The sequence below is a fragment of the Anomaloglossus baeobatrachus genome, chromosome 9, assembly GCF_048569485.1.
Source record: "Anomaloglossus baeobatrachus isolate aAnoBae1 chromosome 9, aAnoBae1.hap1, whole genome shotgun sequence".
NCBI lineage: Eukaryota > Metazoa > Chordata > Amphibia > Anura > Aromobatidae > Anomaloglossus > Anomaloglossus baeobatrachus.
In genome coordinates, this window is record NC_134361.1 from 200,616,408 (window position 1) to 200,631,751 (window position 15,344).

Consider the following 15,344-nt stretch of genomic DNA (forward strand, 5'->3'; position numbering starts at 1 on the left):
CACTACCAGGCAGACCACCATTCCCTATATGTCTACTGTGCCCCCCCCCCACCACTACCAGGCAGACCACCATTCCCTGTATGCCTCCAGTGCCCCCCACACCACTACCAGGCAGACCACCATTCCCTATATGCCTCCAGTGCCATCCACACCACTACCAGGCAGACCACCATTCCATAAGAGTTTAGAATGCCCTCATAATCTCCATGTCTTCAGCTCTCATTCCTCTGACGTGGAATGTGCCATTAATCCTTCTGAGCTCCTTCCTTAGTATGGATGTAGGTTATCAAGTAGTGGCCAATCTCCCCCCCACCTGTCATAGACTCTTCCGTTTGATAAGTTTGCCCTCACTAATGATGGCGCCAACCGTCCCCGCTTCCTGACGTCACTTCCGCCCTGAGGCGACGTCCTAACATGTAAACAAGGAAGCGCAGTGTCCAGAGCACCGCGGCTGTCAGTCCCCGCAGACACAGGCAGGAGGCGGCCGGTGCGGGGCGCTGTCACCTCATATCCTCCGTCTCCCCACAGCCGGTGTCCCGGGGCAGCCATGTCCCAGCAGCGCGGCGTCAATGGGCTGCGGTTCAACCAAGACCAGAGTGAGTGCAGTGAATGCTTTATAGCTGTGACGTCACTGACTGCCCATGGTGGTCACCAGGAAGCTTCTAAAGATGGCGTCTACTGACAACTTTCAGTTGTTATTTATTTCTCCCTCTTAATGGGAGTTGTGTGCGAAGTAAAGACATATTATAGGAGGGATAGGTCTCAGGTTTATATAGGAGAGGCAGTTGATGATTTATGGGTGATTATTAAAAATAGTGTGCCCCTTTTTTTAAGCGAATGATGTTCTGGATTATCTAAAAGTACATGGTCGCTCCCTAAGATGTCATGAGAGATTAGATCATTTGAAAACATGTATTTGTTTTGTATTATGGAGTTTTCTGCTGAATTTTTGCTTCCATAGGAACACAGGTCACAGGAGAATGAGCCCCCTGTGGTGACATCTAAGTAGAGACCACCCAATGATCACATGACCAGTGATGCCGCCTCTATTTGGCACAAAACAGAGGTGACCATATACCTCTTCTGTCTCCTCTATGGACCGCCAGGAGCTTGCCATCATTTCTCTGGTTTACTGCTTGTCTCTGACATGATTGGCTGCAGCGGTCACATCATCACTTGAAGCCAGGATACTGAGATGTAGAGGTCGTCTGTTAATTCCTTCTCTCTTTCCTGTACGGATCAGGCTGCTTCTGTTGTGCGATGGAGACGGGAGTGAGAATCTTTAACATTGAGCCTCTGATGGAGAAAGGACACCTGGGTAAGACTGGAGTTTAACGGGTTAACACTATGGGCCCCATTCAGCATTTTGGGACTTCTCCCGCCCAAGCTGCTTTTCTGCTATACAGTCTTGTGCCATTCTTTGATGTTTTTGCACCAAATTTTGCCTTTTTTTTTTTCCCTTTAAGCGGTTGTCTGCAGGCGCATTACATAACTGCAGACTTGTGAATCTTCACAGCGTGCAGTGCTCACACTGTCAGGATTCTCCAGGAGCAATTTGCATGTTTTCGGCCACATTCCAACTAGTCTTATCCGGCCTCGTCAATCCACTTGTATTGAATGAGGCCGCACACGTCTAGTCTGCACAGGACCACATGTATGCACATCACATACCCAGCAGCGACATTGGACAATCCTGACAGTGAGTGCGCTGCGAGCTGTGAGGATTCACAAGTCTGCAGGTACATAAAGGGACTGCAGACTTGTACCCTAAGGTCGGACAACGCCTTTATTGTTACTCAAAAATATACTCTATTTTATCTTTAAAGGGAAAAAAGGGACTAAAATATCACAAAATTTGTAAGTGACCGTCTTTCTGTTCCTTCCCTCCAGACGTGGAGCAGGTGGGCAGCGTCGGACAGGTGGAGATGCTGCACAGATGTAATCTGCTGGCACTGGTGGGCGGCGGGAGTAACCCCAAATTCTCCGATATCTCAGGTAGTTACTCCTTACACCCAGTGTTCCTGGCTCGGGCCGCACGCTTATGTTTCCTTTCTCTTCGTCAGTGCTGATCTGGGACGACTCTCGGGACGGAAAAGACAAACTGGTGCTGGAGTTCACGTTCACTAAACCCGTGCTCAGCGTACGACTGCGGGCCGACAAGTGAGTCCGGGCATGTCTAACTTGTAGGTGACTGACCCCTATATGGATTGTGGTAGCGACATATCCTTGCCAAATTCAGACATCCGTGAAACAGTACAGATGGGCCACAGGGTCTCCTCACAAGCCACAGGGTCTCCTGACAAACCACAATATCAAGGGTCTCCATACAGGCCACAGTGTCTCCTGATAAACCACAATGTCAAGGGTCTTCTCACAAGTTTTCCTCACAGTCTACAGGGTCTCCTGATAAACCACTATGTCAAGGGTCTCCTCACAGGCCACAGTGTCTCGTGATAAACCACAATGTCAAGGGTCTTCTCATGGGTCGCAATGTCTCCTTCATAGGCTACAGGGTCTTCTGACAAACCACAAGGTCAGGGGTCTCCTTACAGGCCACAGTGTCTCCTGATAAACCACAATGTCAAGGGTCTCCTCACAGGTTCTCCTCACAGTTAACAGGGTCTCCTGATCAACCACTATGTCAAGGGTCTCCTCACAGGCCACAGTGTCTCGTGATAAACCACAATGTCAAGGGTCTTCTCATGGGTCACAATGTCTCCTTCATAGGCTACAGGGTCTTCTGACAAACCACAATGTCAGGGGTCTCCTTACAGGCCACAGTGTCTCCTGACAAACCACAATGTCAAGGGTCTCCTCACAGGTTCTCCTCACAGTTTACAGGGTCTCCTGATAAACCACTATGTCAAGGGTGTCCTCACAGGCTACAGGGTCTCCTGACAAACCACAATATCAAGGGTCTCCTCAGGGAGGCAACAGGGTCTCCTGATAAACCTCAATGTCAAGGGTCTTCTCACAGGCCGCAGTGTCTCCTCACAGGCTACAGGGTCTCCTAACAAACCACAGTGTCAAGGGTCTCCTTACAGGCCAGAGGGTCTCCTGACAAACCACAATGTCAAGGTTGTCCTCACAGGCCGCGCAGGTTCTCCTCAGTCTACAGGGTCTCCTGACAAACCACAATGTTAAGGGTGTCCGCACAGGCTACAGGGTCTCCTGACAAACCACAATATCAAGGGTCTCCTTACAGGCCACAGATCTCCTGACAAACCACAATGTCAAGGGTCTCCTCACAGGTCTCCTGACCTAAACTCAGCCTAAAAGGCTTATATATGACTGTTGTGTTTGCGTTGAGAGACCCACAGCCGGTCTGGATTTCATGCTTTGCACTTGAACAGTATTTTCTGGATATTTGAGTTTGGCATAAGGGGAGATGACGAAAGTGTACAACTTGTAGTGTATATAGTGTATGGAGGGGGCTCTGGGTCACCACACTTCATTACCCTTCCCCCTATCACCCCCAAAAAAATCATCCGTTTCTCCCATCAGTCAGCAGCCGGAGCTGAATAATGTTTGGGGTCACAGCGCCGTACACTGCTCAGTGGCTGCTCGTGGGTACTGCAGATCAGCTCCTATTCCTCTTGCTGACTTGTCCACCTCTACACTTGGACCCTTAGGTCGATTTATTGTTGAATTTCTTCACATTTGTGGACTTGGATCTGAACTAACATCATTCAATCCTACAGGATTGTCATCGTTGTGAAAAACCGAATTTACGTCTACTCCTTCCCGGACAACCCAACTAAACTCTTTGAGTTTGACACAAGAGACAACCCTAAAGGTAAAGGGGGCTTCCAAAGACCACGACCCTGCAACTTGCTGCTAATATATCTATTCTAGGTCTGGGTTGTGTGACAGTAGTATGGAAACTGAAAGCTGTCCTCTAGAGGATATTCAGCTTATGGGATAACCCCTTAAAGGTAACACACTTAACACAGTTAAAGGGGTTGTCCATTGAATTTTATAGATTTTTCAACTAAATCGGTCAGCAGGTTTTGCCTCCTAAGCTGAGAGAAGTATGATGCTCCTGCTTCCAGCAATGTGTAACTTACTAGGCTGCTTGCTGCAGTTTTGATAAAATCACTGTTTTATCAGCATTAGATAATCACTAAAGGACTAGTAATTCTCCATATTCATGAGCTCTGTATAACCCCACCCCCAGCACTGACTGGCAGCTTTCTGCCTATCGACAATGTATACAGAAAGCTGCCAATCAGTGGAGTGGGCGGGGTTATACAAGGCTCAGCATTCAGAGATAAAGCAGGGATTTTATCCAAACTGCAGCAAGCAGCCCAGTAAGTGACATATCAGTAGAATTAGGGTCTATGCCCCTACAGCATTCTGCACTCAGATGGGGGGGCAAAACCCTGGTAACAGATTTCCTTTAAAAACACTGCTGTTTCTAGCGCGTTATGGTGCCCTCCTACTTTTTCACTCCTCGGTGGTCTCCCCTGCTCAGTCAGACCACCAGTTTTCATCAGATGCCACATTATGAAGGAATTCACACCTAAAATCATTTTATATATTTTTTTTCTATAAGTTCCTGTACAGAGGCAATATTTAGCGGCACACTGAGCGCGTCTGTCCTGGATTGGGGCGGCCGAGCGCCTCTGTCCTGGATGACGGGCCCGCCGAGCGCCTCTGCCCCCCTGGGGCGGCCCGCCGAGCGCCTCTGCCCCCCTGGGGCGGCCCGCCGAGCGCCTCTGCCCCCCTGGGGCGGCCCGCCGAGCGCCTCTGCCCCCCTGGGGCGGCCCGCCGAGCGCCTCTGTCCCCTTGGGGCGGCCGCCGAGCGCCTCTGTCCCCCTGGGGCGGCCCGCCGAGCGCCTCTGTCCCCCTGGGGCGGCCCGCCGAGCGCCTCTGTCCCCCTGGGGCGGCCCGCCGAGCGCCTCTGTCCCCTTGGGGCGGCCCGCCGAGCGCCTCTGTCCCCCTGGGGCGGCCCGCCGAGCGCCTCTGTCCCCCTAGGGCAGCACACTGAACTCCTTTGTCCACTAGGGCAGCCCGCCGAGCGCCTTTGCACCACACATAGCTCCCTTGCTGTGTTGTAGTCACTTTTTTGGGACTTTCTATTGCTTGGATTCCCCTCCTGCAGGCCTGTGCGATCTCTGCCCCAGTATGGAGAAGCAGTTGTTGATCTTCCCCGGACACAAGTGTGGCAGCTTACAGCTGGTGGTGAGTCCACGTCTAGGTATATAGATCTGTCAGCAGCTGTGTGTCCCGTATCCAGCGCTCTTCCTCTGCTTCCAGGACCTGTGTAATGCCAAACCCAGCAGCTCCTCCGCCCCGTTCACCATAAACGCCCATCAGAGTGAGCTGGGCTGCATAGCGGTCAATCAGCAGGGGACCCTGGTGGCTTCAGCCTCCCGGAAAGGCACATTAATCCGGCTCTTCGACACCCAGACCAGGGAGCAACTAGTGGAGCTCCGGCGCGGCACCGACCCGGCCACTCTCTACTGGTACGTGTGGTCCGTCCTACGGCAGACGGTGCAGTAATGAGCGAGAAATCCTACAACTCTCCTATACACTCAGCCTAAAAATATCTATTACTTGTCATATCCTATATACAAGTCCTGTATCGCCGCCCTATAACACTATGTCCTTTCTCCGCAGTATTAACTTCAGCCACGACAGCTCCTTTCTGTGCAGCTCCAGCGATAAGGGAACAGTGCACATCTTTGCTCTGAAGGACACGAAGCTGAACCGTCGCTCCGCGTACGTATCGGGCTTATATTGACATTTATACTGTAATAATCCAATAATCCAGAATGCTCAGGACAAGTTGTGGATTATTAGACATCGCAGACTATTTGCATAGTCATACATATACCGTACTTTTTCTTTTATAAGACGCACCCCAAATTTAGAGAAACAAAAAGGGAAGGGAAAAAAAATATATGGGTTCTGTTTTATAATCCGGTGGTGGAGCGGGGTCACAGGAGGCAGCAGTGGTGATGGAGCAGGGCGATGCTGCGGGTGGTGCAGCGGGTGGCCCAAATGCTCGCTGCAGACATTTGAGGCAGGAGGAGCATCCAGAAACTGACGGCGGTGCGGGCTTCAAAGTAATGGCGCCCAGAGTCTGAGACAAGCAGAGATCTCATCTGCACACACGCCACCCCCGGGGGCCATTTTCCTTATGTCTGCTGCAGGAATGTCAATGGCGTGTGCGCGGATGAGATCCTGAGCCAACAGCTGCATCTACGCATGCACCGACTCCGGGCGCCATTATTTTAAGTAATCACCGCCGACCTTTTCAGGATGGCCTTTACATCACCGCCCGCAGCACAACGCACCGCCCGCAGTAAGCCCACAGCGCACCGCCCGCAGTAAGCCCTCAGCACAGCGCACTGCCCGCAGTAAGCCCTCAGCATAGCGCACTGCCCGCAGTAAGTCCTCAGCACAGCGCACTACCCGCAGTAAGCCCTCAGCACTGCCCGCAGTAAGCCCTCAGCACTGCCCGCAGTAAGCCCTCAGCACAGCGCACTGCCCGCAGTAAGCCCTCAGCATAGCGCACTGCCCGCAGTAAGCCCTCAGCACAGCGCACTGCCCGCAGTAAGCCCTCAGCACTGCCCGCAGTAAGCCCTCAGCACTGCCCGCAGTAAGCCCTCAGCACAGCGCACTGCCCGCAGTAAGCCCGCAGCACAGCGCACTGCCCGCAGTAAGCCCGCAGCACAGCCCGCAGTAAGCCCGCAGCACAGCGCACTGCCCGCAGTAAGCCCGCAGCACAGCGCACTGCCCGCAGTAAGCCCGCAGCACAGCGCACTGCCCGCAGTAAGCCCACAGTGCACTGCCCGCAGCACAGCGCTCTGCCCGCAGTAATCCCACAGCACAGCGCACTGCCCGCAGCATCTCCTGTGACCCCTCTCCACCTCCCAGTAAGCTATATTCGGATTATAAGACTCATCCCTCATTTTTCTCCCAAATTTTGAGGAAAAGTGCATCTTATAATCCAAAAAATACGGTACGTCATTACAGACACAAACATACATATAAACACACGACAAAAACACTGACAGTACCTTCTAGCAAAATGAACCGCATTTGCTCGGTGCACCCTTGGTGTGGCCAAATATTTAAGTGCACCTTCCCACCTACCTGTTTTCTATATTTGCCCTTTTCTGGCTCCATAAAGGGAGAGAGTGGTAAAAGACGTATTTAGTAAGGTGCACTCTGGCCACACCAAGGGTGCACCAGGCGCCTGTGCTTGGTTTGAACAGTCATTCTATACCCTTTTAATTTTCAAGATTGTGTTGCTCACCTGTGGACAGATGTACTGCTCTACAGTATATGTTGTTGACCTGCAATGAATACAAATACTTAACTTTACGGTGCAATCTCGTTATGGGACAGGTTGGCACGGGTTGGTAAAGTCGGCCCCATGATCGGTCAGTACGTGGATTCCCAGTGGAGTCTGGCCAGTTTCACCGTGCCGGCAGAGTCCGCCTGTATCTGTGCCTTCGGCAAAAACACTTCGAAGAATGTGAACTCTGTGATAGGTGAGTCTGAGACCCCCTTTACCAGCCGTGCCCCCTGTAAGGACAAGATCTAACCTGTCTTCTCTCGCAGCCGTCTGTGTGGATGGAACGTTTCACAAATACGTCTTCACTCCGGAAGGGAACTGTAACCGCGAGGCCTTCGATGTATACTTGGACATCTGCGATGATGACATTTTTTAACCTCTGATTGTCAATCTATGCTGAAGAAGGAGGCCTTAAGGGGGATACCCGGACGGGCCGCCCCCGCGGTATGGGGTCCGTGGGAGGCGAATGCTGCGTTTATACAGTATTATTGTACATAAGTGATACAGATATGATGATGTAGTAAATGTAAGTAGAATTAAAGAATGGAGGGGTCTTGTTTTCTTCTAACATTACACTCACCAGTCACTGCTACTACAGCGTTAAAGGGGTGTTCAGCTCCGTTCTGATTGGATCTTCTGCAAGATGTGAGTGAACGGGGATGTGCACACGGAAGAAGGAAACGCACATTACAAGCTCCACACAGAAAAAGCCATCTTATCCACTAGTGTTTTATATTAGAGGAGAGGGTGCTCGGTGGTCCAGACTACATTATATGGCCCATTGCTTCCCTGTAGTGTTAGCACCAGTGATATTACTGACAGCAGGAGAGTATCAGGCTAGCACATACTAAGGAAAGTGTGAACAGTGATTTATCTGTCTTGAGACTGTATAGTAGTCTCAGGCTGGTGCTGTGTAGGTGGATGGTGCTGTGTAGGTGGATGGTGCTGTGTAGGTGGATGGTGCTGTGTAGGTGGATGGTGCTGTGTAGGTAGGTGCAAGATGTGAGTGACCACGGATGTGCACACGGAAGAAGGGAAAGCACATTACAAGCTCCATATAGAACAAGTCATCTTATCCACTAGTGGTTTTTTTATTGGAGGAGATGGTGTTTGGTGGTCCAGAGTGATAATGCAGATTACATTCTATGGCCCATTGCACCCCTGTAGTGTCAGCACCAGTAATATTACTGACAGCAGGAGAGTATCAGGCTAGCACATACTAAAGAAAGTGTGAACAGTGATTTATCTGTCTTGAGACTGTATAGTAGTCTCAGGATGGTGCTGTGTATGTGGAGTGTGTGCTGTAAGACAGATGCAGTGCTGAGTCTTGGGAAATGTCTTGCCTTGACCACTGGAGCAAAGTGCTGAGAAACTGCCGGTATCCTCAGCCCTTCTTCTGATATGTAGGCCCGATAACATCATGCCATAGAGAGAGGCCTACCAATCAGAAGGCATGGCAGATAGTGGGGAGTTCAGTGCTCATAGGGGACTACTCCCATCTTCCTGGCCTAGGCAGCTGTCCTGTCACTTACTACTCTAGGCCAGAACTCTGGAAAACGTCCATATCAGTTTTAGGGATCTCCTTTAAAATGTGGCAAAAATTTGTGCAGAACCTGATGAAGGAACTCTTTTTAAATCCCAGTGTCTTAAGACCGTATACCGTGCATCAGTTTTGTCTTGAGTGCTCCCATATAGTATTGTAATCTTAATGTATAACATACCAAGTACAGAGTTTAACGCCGAGTGCAATCTACTGTCTGTAAGACATTTATTTGATATAAAATATTGCTCAGGTGTATAATACAATTAGTATTCATGGTCCCGGTCTAGTTTGGAGGAGTGACCTGCAAAATGTAAAGTCTTTTCAGGATATCAAGTCTGCAGAGGATCAGGAGGAGTCAGGCTGTGCAGGTCAGGAGGAGTTGGGCTGTGCTAGTCAAGAGGAGGAATCAGGCTGTGCAGGTCAGGAGGTGTTGGGCTGGGCTAGTCAGTAGGAGGAATCTGGCTGCGCTGGACAGGTGCAGGAGTCTGGCTGTGCCACTCAGGAGGACTTGGGCTGTGCAGGTCAGGAGGTGTTGGGCTGTGCTAGTCAGTAGGAGGAATCGGGCGGCGCTGGACAGGTGGAGGAGTCTGGCTGTGCCACTCAGGAGGACTTGGGCTGTGGTAATCAGGAGGAGGCATTGGGCTGTGGTAGTCAGGAGGAGGCATTGGGCTGTGCAGGTCAGGAGGAGTCTGGCTGCGCCGGTCCAAATTGGTCCATTGTCTGCACCACGAGAGAGAGATGTTCCAGGAAAGAGCTGACGGACACTCGGAGGATTCGAGCTTCATCTGCTTTCCAGTGTCTGTAGGAATAAAAACAGGAGTGGTCAGTCTGTAACCGTAACAGGTCTATATCCCAGTAGCCAGAATGTGAGAGGCAGCGCGGTACTGTGCCCAATACGGCCTCTGGTGCCATCTCTATGTGGCTGCATCTAGCCCTGTAGCTCAATGGGATCAAGCTGCAGTACCAGACACGGCCATAGTCAGAAGACTGGCGCTGTTCTGGCTGCTGTAATTAACTCTTTGCTCCCGGGATGCAGGACTGCATTATCACATCTCGGCTTTGTCGCTTTGGTCACACAGTAACATCACATCGAGCTTCTGCGGACCCCCTGTAACAAGAGTCAGAATGGTCCAACTTCACTTTGTCAAGGCAGCCAAAAAGAAAATCAACTGTGGTGAAGGGTATTACAAGGCGACTGTCCTCCAAAAGCAGCGATCAGAGCCAGCGCCGATCTCTGCAGCTTAACCCTTTAAATATCGCTGTCAACAACAGACTGTGGTATTTGAGTTGCACAATCCGGGTGCTGCACTCCTGGTTTTGGCTACAAATACTGAGGTAAAAAAACCTGACCAAATACTCAACATGTGCACGTGGCCTAATGGTGAGATGTGGGGTCTCGGCTGATGGCAGCAGAACGCTAACGTCTGGGTCACACTTACACATGGAGGACATTGTCTGTGACGCTCAGGGTCTTGCTCACTCCTCCTTTTCTTGGTTCTGCATCCGGGCTCAAGGTGTCATGGGCGATTTGGGCTTCTGTGGAGCAAGGAAAAGGCACACGAAGCCGGCTGTAGTGCGGTTAAGGAAATAGAGGAATAGTGATGAGCGGGCACTACCATGATCGGGTGTTCAGTACTCGTAACTAGTGATGAGTGGGCACTACCATGCGCTCAGGTGCTCAGTACTGGTAACTAGTGATGAGTGGGCACTACCATGCTCGGGTGCTCAGTACTGGTAACTAGTGATGAGTGGGCACTACCATGCTCGGGTGCTCGGTACTCGTAACTAGTGATGAGCGGGCACTACCATGCTCTGGTGCTCAGTACTGGTAACTAGTGATGAGTGGGCACTACCATGCTCTGGTGCTCAGTACTCGTAACTAGTGATGAGTGGGCACTACCATGCTCGGGTGCTCAGTACTGGTAACTAGTGATGAGCGGGCACTACCATGCTCGGGTGCTCAGTACTGGTAACTAGTGATGAGTGGGCACTACCATGCTCTGGTGCTCAGTACTGGTAACTAATGATGAGCGGGCACTACCATGCTCTGGTGCTCAGTACTGGTAACTAGTGATGAGCGGGCACTACCATGCTCTGGTGCTCAGTACTGGTAACTAGTGATGAGCGGGCACTACCATGCTCGGGTGCTCAGTACTGGTAACTAGTGATGAGCGGGCACTACCATGCTCAGGTGCTCAGTACTGGTAACTAGTGATGAGTGGGCACTACCATGCTCTGGTGCTCAGTACTGGTAACTAGTGATGAGCGGGCACTACCATGCTCTGGTGCTCAGTACTGGTAACTAGTGATGAGCGGGCACTACCATGCTCTGGTGCTCAGTACTGGTAACTAGTGATGAGTGGGCACTACCATGCTCTGGTGCTCAGTACTGGTAACTAGTGATGAGTGGGCACTACCATGCTCAGGTGCTCTGTACTCGTAACTAGTGATGAGCGGGCACTACCATGCTCGGGTGCTCAGTACTCAGAACAAGCTGTCAGATGCTTGGATGGGAACGACTCATGTACAGAGTATAATGGAATTCAATGGGAAGATTTCCCGGAAAAACACTCAAGTTCCCCATTGACCTTCATTATTCTCTGCTGATTACGAGTACCAAGCACCTGAGCATGGTAGTGCCCGCTCATCACTAGTTACGAGTACAGAGCACCTGAGCATGGTAGTGCCCACTCATCACTAGTTACGAGACCTGAGCATGGTAGTGCTCACTCATCACTAGTTACGAGTACTAAGCACCCGAGCATGGTAGTACCCGCTCATCACTAGTTACGAGTACTGAGCACCTGAGCATGGTAGTGCCCGCTCATCACTAGTTACGAGTACTAAGCACCCGAGCATGGTAGTACCCGCTCATCACTAGTTACGAGTACTAAGCACCCGAGCATGGTAGTGCCCGCTCATCACTAGTTACCAGTACTGAGCACCCGAGCATGGTAGTACCCGCTCATCACTAGTTACGAGTACTGAGCACCTGAGCATGGTAGTGCTCACTCATCACTAGTTACAAGTACTGAGCACCTGAGCATGGTAGTGCCCGCTCATCACTAGTTACGAGTACTGAGCACCTGAGCATGGTAGTGCCCGCTTATCACTAGTTACGAGTACTGAGCACCCGAGCATGGTAGTGCCCGCTCATCACTAGTTACCAGTACTGAGCACCCGAGCATGGTAGTGCTCACTCATCACTAGTTACCAGTACTGAGCACCCGAGCATGGTAGTGCTCACTCATCACTAGTTACGAGTACAGAGCACCTGAGCATGGTAGTGCCCGCTCATCACTAGTTACCAGTACTGAGCACCTGAGCATGGTAGTGCTCACTCATCACTAGTTACGAGTACAGAGCACCTGAGCATGGTAGTGCCCGCTCATCACTAGTTACCAGTACTGAGCACCTGAGCATGGTAGTGCCCGCTCATCACTAGTTACCAGTACTGAGCACCTGAGCATGGTAGTGCCCGCTCATCACTAGTTACCAGTACTGAGCACCTGAGCATGGTAGTGCTCACTCATCACTAGTTACGAGTACAGAGCACCTGAGCATGGTAGTGCCCGCTCATCACTAGTTACGAGTACTGAGCACCCGAGCATGGTAGTGCCCGCTCATCACTAGTTACCAGTACTGAGCACCAGAGCATGGTAGTGCCCGCTCATCACTAGTGACCAGTACTGAGCACCTGAGCATGGTAGTGCCCGCTCATCACTAGTTACGAGTACAGAGCACCCGAGCATGGTAGTGCCCACTCATCACTAGTTACGAGTACAGAGCACCCGAGCATGGTAGTGCCCGCTCATCACTAGTTACGAGTACTGAGCACTCTGAGCATAGTAGTGCCCGCTCATTACTAGTTACCAGTACTGAGCACCTGAGCATGGTAGTGCCCACTCATCACTAGTTACAAGTACTGAGCACCCGAGCATGGTAGTGCCCGCTCATCACTAGTTATGAGTACTGAGCACCCGAGCATGGTAGTGCCCGCTCATCACTAGTTACCAGTACCGAGCACCCGAGCATGGTAGTGCCCACTTATCACTAGTTACTAGTACTGAGCACCCGAGCATGGTAGTGCCCGCTCATCACTAGTTACGAGTACTGAGCACCCGAGCATGGTAGTGCCCGCTCATCACTAGTTACAAGTACTGAGCACCCGAGCATGGTAGTGCCCGCTCATCACTAGTTACCAGTACTGAGCACCCGAGCATGGTAGTGCCCACTCATCACTAGTTACCAGTACTGAACACCCGAGCATGGTAGTGCCCGCTCATCACTAGTTACAAGTACTGAGCACCCGAGCATGGTAGTGCCCGCTCATCACTAGTTACGAGTACAGAGCACCCGAGCATGGTAGTGCCCGCTCATCACTAGTTACGAGTACTGAGCACCCGAGCATGGTAGTGCCCGCTCATCACTAGTTACCAGTACTGAGCACCCGAGCATGGTAGTGCCCGCTCATCACTAGTTACAAGTACTGAGCACCCGAGCATGGTAGTGCCCGCTCATCACTAGTTACGAGTACAGAGCACCCGAGCATGGTAGTGCCCGCTCATCACTAGTTACGAGTACTGAGCACCTGAGCATGGTAGTGCCCGCTCATCACTAGTTACCAGTACTGAGGACCTGAGCATGGTAGTGCCCACTCATCACTAGTTACGAGTACTGAGCACCTGAGCATGGTAGTGCCCACTCATCAATAGAGACAAGCAATCCTGTATTTCACCAACACTGCCCAAACCTAAACCAGGCCACATCATAAAGTGCAACACCAGATAAAGCCAATAGACAAGAATGGCGCTGCTCCTGGAGACTCCCCCTAATGGAAAACAACCACACAAAGAAATCCCTTCTGTGCACTCACTACAAGGCATCACATTGCTCTCAGCAGTCAGTGTCCGCTGATCGGCTGCAGCCTTCACCTTCTATCTGGGTGGAAGAAGCAGCCGTTTGATTGGACGGTGCACAGAAAGTCATTGTTGGTCCAGCATGCTGGGAGTTGTAGTTCTAACACAGCTGGAGGCCACAATGTTGTGGAATAACCCTTTAAGCCTGGCAGGTGCCATGTACTGCTCCAAAATCTGGTCATGTATCAAAAAATAAAAAAAGGAGCAGTTACTATGGCAACCAAATTCCCTCCCTTTTCTCATGGATTCTAGGCAAAATGAAAGCAGCCACCTGATAGGTGCAGTCGACAGCCAATCAGCTTCTCCCTTTTTTAAACACATTTTTGTAACCAAACAAACGCCCCTCCCCCACCCTGCATATAAGGGTCACCATATAAGTCCCCACAGGCAGACCCCGCTCCCCCACCCTTGTAATATCACCCCTCTGTCGCCCCAACATGTAGAAGGATACAACTGCAGCGCGCCCGCCGCCATCTTACTTGCTGGCAGCTCTATGTGCAGTAGAGAGAAGGAGCGAGCAGTACAGAGCGACTCCTGCGTCTACTCAGTGGAGGACTGATCGTTGGTATAACTACTCTGCCGCCCTCTAGCAAATGGTGACGTAACAGCGACGTCGTTGTCGCTGTCGTTTAGTGTGACACCAGCTTTATTGCTGGTGGCTGATGGAAATGCATCTGTAAAAATTTAGTTATGGAAGACCAGGGTTATAATAAAAAATATTAATGTAAAAATGGTCAATTTAATCGCATTGTCCCCCAATTATTTTAAGCCTTTAACAGCAGGGGCATTTAAGTGGCTGAATCCTGGTGGGATGTTTTAGGTGGCCATTGACCCTCTCAATGCGTTGATACAGCCCCCGAAGGCCTAGTGAAGACCCCTCTCACGCCATCCAATTACTGTTATGAAGCGCGGCCCCAGGATGGTCTTCATATCAGACCGGAATGGTTACTATATACTGCGATACTGGAGTGCATTATAGAATACGAGCAGGCCGGACCCTATAATACACTGAAAAGGGGTAAAAAAAAAAAAGTTTGGAAAACTATAAAAAAAAAACTGAACTTTTTTTTTACATAAGCATTTTAGGTGGTGAGATAAAATTATTTAACCTGTAAAGTAAAACACAAAAATTGCAGTTTTTCAGTCATCGCACCTTCCTCCAAAGCGCTATAAAAATCAATGAAAATGAACCACAGCCTGTGACCTCCCAACTGCCGGCTTCTCCAGGGCGGTGTGACGTCATCCATAAGACACAATGCAGGTATGATGGCACACCAATTTACTCGTCTGTACCCTAAAACGGCACCTCATCCCAAACAAGCCCACACCCAATACAACCCCTCACCCAAAAGGGCACCACACCCAATGCAACCCCTCACCCAAAAGGGCACCACACCCAATGCAACCCCTCACCCAAAAGGGCACCACACCCAATGCAACCCCTCACCCAAAAGGGCACCACACCCAATGCAACCCCTCACCCAAAAGGGCACCACACCCAATGCAACCCCTCACCCAAAAGGGCACCACACCCAATACAACCCCTCACCCAAAAGGGCACCACACCCAATGC

At 50.9% G+C, this 15,344-nt stretch overlaps 2 protein-coding genes across 2 annotated transcripts; one reads left to right on the forward strand and one right to left on the reverse strand.

Annotated features, from left to right (window-relative positions):
- The first annotated feature begins 403 nt into the window (after positions 1–403).
- On the forward strand, positions 404–7,853 carry WDR45 (WD repeat domain 45). The gene is made up of 10 exons (XM_075324245.1): positions 404–596; positions 1,244–1,318; positions 1,891–1,995; positions 2,064–2,160; positions 3,702–3,796; positions 5,105–5,184; positions 5,260–5,468; positions 5,623–5,724; positions 7,360–7,505; positions 7,576–7,853. The coding sequence occupies exons 1-10, from the start codon at positions 548–550 to the stop codon at positions 7,683–7,685; spliced, it is 1,068 nt and encodes a 355-aa protein (XP_075180360.1). The 5' UTR covers positions 404–547; the 3' UTR covers positions 7,686–7,853.
- A 1,200-nt stretch (positions 7,854–9,053) lies between these two features.
- On the reverse strand, positions 9,054–13,884 carry LOC142250672 (EKC/KEOPS complex subunit LAGE3-like). Its single transcript, XM_075322861.1, has 3 exons — positions 13,787–13,884; positions 10,292–10,388; positions 9,054–9,651 (listed from the first exon to the last, which is right to left on the reverse strand). The coding sequence occupies exons 1-3, from the start codon at positions 13,839–13,841 to the stop codon at positions 9,531–9,533; spliced, it is 273 nt and encodes a 90-aa protein (XP_075178976.1). The 5' UTR covers positions 13,842–13,884; the 3' UTR covers positions 9,054–9,530.
- Positions 13,885–15,344: the final 1,460 nt, after the last annotated feature.